This window comes from Vanessa tameamea, chromosome 8 (assembly GCF_037043105.1).
Source record: "Vanessa tameamea isolate UH-Manoa-2023 chromosome 8, ilVanTame1 primary haplotype, whole genome shotgun sequence".
In the NCBI taxonomy this organism is placed as follows: Eukaryota; Metazoa; Arthropoda; class Insecta; order Lepidoptera; family Nymphalidae; genus Vanessa; species Vanessa tameamea.
In genome coordinates, this window is record NC_087316.1 from 11,426,799 (window position 1) to 11,434,741 (window position 7,943).

A 7,943-nucleotide genomic window follows, 5' to 3' on the forward strand; every position below is an offset into this window, starting at 1 on the left:
TATTTGAAATATTTCATGTAATATCGGTTTTCGGTTTTATTTTTATAGTCACTAATATATATATGACACATGTATACGAACTTAGCTGTCAATGTCACTTGCTATTTCGTGGTTAGAAATTTACTTTTAGTGTCAGTCGAAAAATAATCAATAATGTTTTTTTGTAGTCATCACTTAGAACGTAAAGACCACGTAGCTGATTAGTACAAGAAATATCAAAATATTGTGAAATAACAAAAGTTCAAAATGAAACTACGACCCTGTGGATGTAAGGGCTGCAGAACGTGCCTTGTTTGTGAAACGTATTACGGCGCAGATGGTCTTAAAAACACAAAACCTCTTGATAAAGGAAAGAGCTATGTATACTGTCCGCTGTGTGATAAAGCGTGGAGCGGCTGGGATATAGACCTGTACAAACAACATCCAAATCATGAAGGTAAATCGATAGAATATCCGGGCGTTTATATAAAGCTGGACTTTATATCAAAAGCCGAAGAAGATCAGCTTATAAAAAACATCGATGAAGTTCCTTGGGATATTTCGCAGAGCGGGCGGCGTAAGCAAAACTTCGGGCCAAAGACTAATTTTAAAAAGCAAAAGATTGTAGCTGGTAATTTTGATGGATTTCCTAAATTTTCCAAATATTTACAAGATAGATTTAATAATGTCGCCTTACTTAAAGGTTATGAAGTGATTGAGCAATGTGCCTTAGAATATGATCCTAATAAAGGTGCGTCCATCGATCCTCATATAGATGACTGTTGGATATGGGGTGAGAGAATTGTCACAGTAAATGTCTTATCTGATTCTGTCCTCACTATGACACCTTTTAAAGGAGATAAAAAGAAATATAATCTGCTTTGTGCGGAAAGCTATCCACCTGTAGTTCAAACCGATGGCAGTATTAATTTAGAATTTATAGATAAAGGAACAAGTATGTTAGAAGTTTGTAAGCCACTAAAAGACAATGATGTGATAATAAGAATACCCATGATACGGTAAGTTAAGTTTAGCAAATTTTTGATTTAGATAATAATTATCTCGTTTATAGGCCCTAGCTTTCATTGCTTAACCAGTTTAATTATACAATTAAGATTATATAAATAAGAAAATTGCTATTGCATAATGTTGATATACCAATTCAGAACTCTTTATAATTTAAATGATATATTTACAGGAGATCACTTCTAATCATTTATGGGGAATCAAGATATCACTGGGAACATGCTGTTTTAAGAGAAGACATTAAAACAAGGAGAGTGTGCTTAGCTTACCGAGAGTTCACTCCACCATACATGAACAATGGAACTCATAATGTTATTGGTCATGTAATCAGAAATAAAGCAAAAAATTTTTGGGATCACCAGGAAAGATATAAAAACTGTTTGCAAGATATAGCTATAAATAAGTTAAGTATTTAATATACATACAGTTTCTCTTAGTAAACTTGCCCCAGATGCAATTATTTAAATCAATTTACATGTATTATACAACTTATCTAAATTAAATTGTATTGTGTCTTGAAACAATCATCTTTTATTTCACATTATATAATCAACACTATAAAAATGTGTTACATACTATGAACACAGTGCAACCTTTGCTATAAAACAAAACTTATATAAAAAAAAAAAGAATAATATATTATTATTTATGTCAAAATGATGAAAAATACATATTTTATTATAAAATCTATGATAAAATACAGCTAAACAATATATTAAAACGAATAAAGTAAGTCTTCATTTAAGCTGTACTACACTCATGATGTGCGATATAAACACTATCTCCTATATTGTCCTCTGTGCGGTGTGTACTTTGTTCGTTCTCTTGCCGCGCCAAAATCATTTGCTCCTTAATTTTCCAAGTTTGTAGTGTCTTTTCACTTTTCATCTTCCGGATGCATCTTGCTAAAAGGATCGCAAATATAACACCCAATAACTGAAATTAAGAATAATATTAATTATTTCATGTAATTTGTTTAGAGTTATATATCAATTTTGTCAGTTTGAGTAAACTACATTTTTGATAAAATTCTATCGATCAGTTTTAAAGTACAAGTATAAAAAAAATTGTAAAATAATACATGTGGAAGAGTGCGAGGAATTGCTACATTTATGTGCTAGTGAATCCAATTCTAATGAAGCTAATACTACTACATAAGAAAGTATTCTCAAAAAGTAAGTTTTAAGTCATGAGATGCGACAACTTCAAAGTTTATCTTTGAAATTGTTTTCAACTTGTATTATTATCACTATAGTCATTGTGTTTTTAACTACTAACTAAACTATATACTGAGTATTACAGAGTCTTCTGGCATTGACCCTACTCTAACAGCCTTCTGGCATGTTGTCAAATATTATAGATACTCAAACTCGAACTAACCAAAGACAAGTAGATTTAGCCATAGACAATTTGAATAACTTTTGCTAATTTTTACATTCCTAATAAAATTAAGAATAATGTATTTATGATTTTACCTGTATAAACATAACAGATACACCCAAAACGCCAATCACACTAGAGTTCTGCACGAACAAATTGACCAGCGCGGCTTTGCAGCTGTTAGCCCTCATAGTTGTACAGAATTCATCTCCTCTTGTGATACAACAGGTCTCAGGTACCTTAACTACCACTTGGTCACCATTGACATGAGTAGACACGACCACTGTTGTTTGGTTAGATGAGAATTCCATTCCGACGTAATCCAAGTAGGAATTGCTTCCGCAGCAGTTGAGCTGATGAGAATTTGAATACATGTAATTGATGAATAGGAGCTTTCTTTGGATATAATTTAATATAGGAATAAGGCAATGTCAAACAATCTGACTAATGAGCTGTAGAATGAACAGAAACTATGAAATGACAATGACCTTTAAGAAGTCAGAAGTTAAATTGTTTTGTATCATCAGTAAGTTGTTTTGTATCTCTTATATCCACCATTTAGATCTGAACAACGTGTACTTAAATTATTGTTGGGATGGTAACCATTTACACCAGTTTGCATTTGACTCACCCTATCGCTCTTGACCCTCGATTAGAATGTAAGTACTTAATAGGTACATTTTTAAGGTTTATGAAATAGATAGGCGGTGAAATAAATTGACCGCCTGATCGTCTTTGCCAAAAGGCGTTGGCCCTCCAACAAACGCAAACCACTATTGAAACCACCAATACGCCACATGCTATGGTATTTAACAACAACAACATATAAACACTGGCTTACTCATCCTTTAAACTGGTACACTGCAATAATTTTGGTAGTTTTTTTTTATTTTGTTTTTGAATATACCAATTAGGTATACTTATAGGAAAACTTTTAGATAATATGTTACTTACGCAAACTTGTAAACGGTCAATCTCCATTGCAATTTCTGGATCGGCGGCATATTTTGTTACTGGTACATAAATGTAATTTCTCAGTGACTGTGTGTCTAACGTAAATGCAAGTATCACAACAACCAATTTTCCTATTAACATCAGTGCCAAAATGAATGCATACTGAAATACAAGAAATAATGAATTATTGATTTTGTTTTAGCCAACAAATGGATTCGTCTCAATCGGCAACCGACTGAATTATTGTTTTATGTTTGTGAAAAATTTCATTTGCAACTGTTATTCCTTCGACGTTTTTATAAGATAATTATTAAAAAACTGAGTAAATGAGCAGTATTTAATAAATCGTAAAATCGTCTAAGTAAGACTCAAAGTACAGTTCATATAAAAAAGTTATAATATAACATACCAGGTTGACCAAACACGTGCTTTGTTTTAAACTACCAAAGAATCCAAATAGAGTGACGATAAGAAGGAACATGCCCATAATAATGCTGAGAATAGAGGGCGTGAAGAACCGGCCCGTTTTGGCGCTCTCGTAGAAGAACGAGAATGTGTGATAGTGGGAATACACGGAGAATCCCAGGACGATCATTAAACCTGCTATTATCTGAAAGTTAAATTATAATTTATACATAATATTTATTCCATGGCCTATATATAACTAAATACTTAAATATTCTTTAGATTCTAAAAATATTCTTACAACATCATTCATAATTTTATGGTATTATTTAATGTATCATAATATTATGGAAATAAATCGAAACCTAACTAACGATTTTCATAACTTTCCATGGCATTATTTGAAATAAATTCGAAGAATCAAGACCTAACCTTATTGTCGTGAGAGAACTCGATTTTTTTACTTTTTTTATACTAAAAGCAGTATACAGAACAATATTGTTAAGAAATGTTTATTACGTTGCGTATGATTGACCAATGTATTGTTCTATATTTTTTTACAATAATAACAATAAAATAATTTTGTAACAATTGTGATATAAGAATAATAACATCACATATAGATATACATTATATAAATAAAGCGGTTTTTTTTTAAATATTGTAATGTTATATCAGACAAAGAAACGAATAAATTAATTTCTAAAACTTGTAACGTATTTACAAGTTACTTATACTTAGTTAGTTACTTCTTACTTATAATTTATGCTCTAAGGAAACTCGCATATATTTCCGAAAAGTCGAAGCCATATTTTGGTAACATAATTAAACTGTATCTAAATAAAATAAACAGTAATAAAAGTATAATGGTATATTTAAAATAAAACGTGACATACAAGTAAAATTAAGGTAAATGACAAGCGAATTATTCATATTCCAATGGCTGATAACATTTATTGATTCATCCTTTGATTATTAATTTGACAAATAAAAAAAATTGGATTCATCATTAAAATACTTACTTATCTATGAATGCTATTTACATTGTCATTTTTTAAAATACTTTATGAAATGGATTACTAGATAAAATCATATTCGATAAATAATAAGATGCTTTTCTATTATTATAAATAAACCAGCCAAAATATTGAATGTAATTTATACATCGTAGAATATTTTTTTATATAGTAATGTGGGAATTATGAGTTTGATGCAGGAAAGTCTGGGAGTAGATTGATTTAATTCTAGGTATATCATTTAATATTCACACTATGGTATTATTGATATATCTAAATTCTTTTCTATATAAAAAAATATGGTTAAACGTGTAATAGAACTCAGTACAAAATAGAAAATCATAAATAACCGGAACAGGTACGGGTAATTGCCCTCTATGTTCTTAGAATCATATGTTATTGATAGGTAAAGTAGGTAAAAACACTTCATAAATACGTATCTCTTGTTCCATAACATATAAATATAGTTTCTATGTTCAGAATAAGTTTAGTAATTAATATGAGTATCTATAAAAGGCATACAAAAGTCCAAAGAAAAAGGAAAAATTATTTATTATTAAAGATTATAAGGTTGTCAATGTAAATAACAATTTTTATTGACGCAACTTAGCACTATTTAAAAATTCGTAGTTTTGTATTTGTTTCCAATTTATTAAGTTTATGTTTATTAAGCTCTTTTTTTCGTTAATTTCATAACATTCTCTGAACGCCCTCGCTTTTTCTAGGATATATTAAATCAACTCGCTCAATATTATAATAGTATGCAGCCTGTAGGTAGTGTATCGTAATTCGTAACTTGCTACTTTACAATGAATACCTCTTATTTAAATATTACACAATGATATGATAACTTTATATAATTATATACCTTATTATTAAAATACTTACAATAAACATAGTAGTAATCGTCAACAACAGAAATCTTATAGACTTCATGTTGTACTCAGTTTCAGTCTTGGTAAACTTCATTTTCTGTGTATTTTGAATTTCCATTATTAACTTTAAATCAGCACACTCCGCCGTACTGTTTGCACTGAAACCACAAATAAGTTATCGAGCCTCGTATCTTGATAGATGCTGATAACGCTTTTATGGATATTCGGCCAAAGATTAAAAATTCAACGAAACGATTATCATACACTTTTATCAAAAATCGTTGACGGGAAATATAAATCAGTTATATATTTAATGATAATACGCTAATTGATATAATTTCACTGGATATTCGACTTATTTTTGTACGTTAAAGAAGTAATAACATTACGAGTACATTGGGACTGAATAGTAGAGTTTAATATTAGCTCGGCATTGTGCAATATGAAACAATGATAATGGAAGAATAATATCGTAGCGCGGAAAATTCTAGAGAAGCATAAACTGTGAAGATAATCATCATAATAAATTACTACAACAAGCATGTCAGTCGCCACTCAATCAAATTCACATATACTTACCAATGTATTTTGTTTTTAAATTTCGATGGGATTTCTTTAAACTCTTTGAAGGGTATTTTCCAGTATCAATGAATTTATGTTACACATTTTGTAACTATGGATACAATTTTTAACCGACTTCATCAAAAGAAGGAGGTTATCGATTCGTTTGTCTTTTTTAAGCGACTTCAAAAAACGAACGAGGTTATCAATTCGTTTATATTGTTTTTGTTTCCTCAGAGCTCTGTCATCTATGTACCAATTTGGTAATTTTTTTTTTTGTTTAGGGTATACGTCCCGTTTGGTGCAAGCGAAATTTGAAGAAAAATTTGAAGTCGATTATTTTTTTGTTTGTTTTGTTCCAGAATACATAGCTTATACATATTTTTATAGTTAAAATACATTTGAATTATTTCTATTGATGACTTAATTTTTTTACTGATAGATAATCGATATAGGCGCTGTTTATTAATTATAATATTTTAAAAAAGTTCTGTGAAAGAGCGAAAGGACAACACCTTTTCAGATATTACCACACCTATCGGGAAGAACAGCAAATTTAAAACAAAATCAAATTTATCTTCATAAATATTCCTGGACCGACTTTTTAAAGGGATTATGACGATAAAATATTTATCAGTTACCTAAACAAAATACTGTACAAAAATTTAGTGCCTTATTAATAGAATCTATTGAAAAAGTCCTAAATAAGCTATATTATTGATAATAATAATATTATTGATATTTGGCAAATTATTTATTGAAAATTCAAAAATTTCTACAATACAATGTGAATTGAACGCTGTTTTACATATAAAAATGAGTTGTAAGTTATTTCTACAACCACTAAATAAACCAGATTGCCTTCTTTAGGAATATCGATTAAAAATGTATTATCATATTATTATTAAGAAAAAATAAATGACTACCAAGCTACATGCACAATATTAAGGTTCAAACTACATCGTTAACCAAATAAGTACCTACATACGCAATTGTAAATAAGTCTTTATTTTGAAATTTTTTTTTTTTTTAATTTAAATTACGATTAATTATTATTAAACGCAACGCCCGCACACGGACGCATCACTCGACGTTGCGTGTCACACACACATATGCATACGCAGTTACACGCAAATAAGCCTAAAAATTACAGAATTTGAGAAGTGACAATTGGAATAAGCGCTGTTTTAACTTCCGGTATATGTGAAGCTTACTATTATAAATGGCACGTTATCTTGCTGAAACAAATCTTTAGAAGATAAGGTTATAAATTTGGCAATAAGTTTTTTAAGACCTCTTTGGTCGATGGCCCACTAATATGAAGGCATTATATTCTTCAAACAGCAGACAAGTTGAATCATAATATAATGGTTCTAACGTCCAAATGATATATAATCTAGTAATTTGTGCACGTAACAGCTTGATTTAAGAGTTAGACTTTGTATCATTGTTTTTCTAATTGCAGTAAGTTGTAAGTTTGTGTTTATTATATAAAACAGAACGAATAATTTGTGTTTCTTTTATCAAAAACACAAAAATTATTATACCGACTTGTTATTGACTTCTAGTAAGTCTAGTGGATAGATAAATATGTTACAAAAAGATTAATAGTTTTACACTATGTCATCGTATCCGTCACACGGATATTGCTTATATTGTTAACAAATTCTGTTCTAATAACCAGATCCATTTTTTATTTTTTTATTTTATAATATAGGTCGGCAGACGATCAATAGGGCCACCTGAT

General features: G+C 29.6%; 2 protein-coding genes across 2 annotated transcripts; one reads left to right on the forward strand and one right to left on the reverse strand.

Annotated features, from left to right (window-relative positions):
• Nucleotides 1–81: 81 nt before the first annotated feature.
• LOC113404709 (alpha-ketoglutarate-dependent dioxygenase alkB homolog 4) lies at nt 82–1,529 on the forward strand. Its single transcript, XM_026645678.2, has 2 exons — nt 82–998; nt 1,178–1,529. Exons 1-2 carry the CDS (start codon nt 247–249, stop codon nt 1,419–1,421), a joined length of 996 nt encoding a protein of 331 aa, XP_026501463.1. The 5' UTR covers nt 82–246; the 3' UTR covers nt 1,422–1,529.
• A 155-nt stretch (nt 1,530–1,684) lies between these two features.
• Nucleotides 1,685–5,947, reverse strand: LOC113404683 (23 kDa integral membrane protein-like). Its single transcript, XM_026645643.2, has 5 exons — nt 5,649–5,947; nt 3,749–3,949; nt 3,340–3,501; nt 2,481–2,738; nt 1,685–1,941 (listed from the first exon to the last, which is right to left on the reverse strand). The coding sequence occupies exons 1-5, from the start codon at nt 5,751–5,753 to the stop codon at nt 1,747–1,749; spliced, it is 921 nt and encodes a 306-aa protein (XP_026501428.1). The 5' UTR covers nt 5,754–5,947; the 3' UTR covers nt 1,685–1,746.
• Between the last annotated feature and the right edge of the window lie 1,996 nt (nt 5,948–7,943).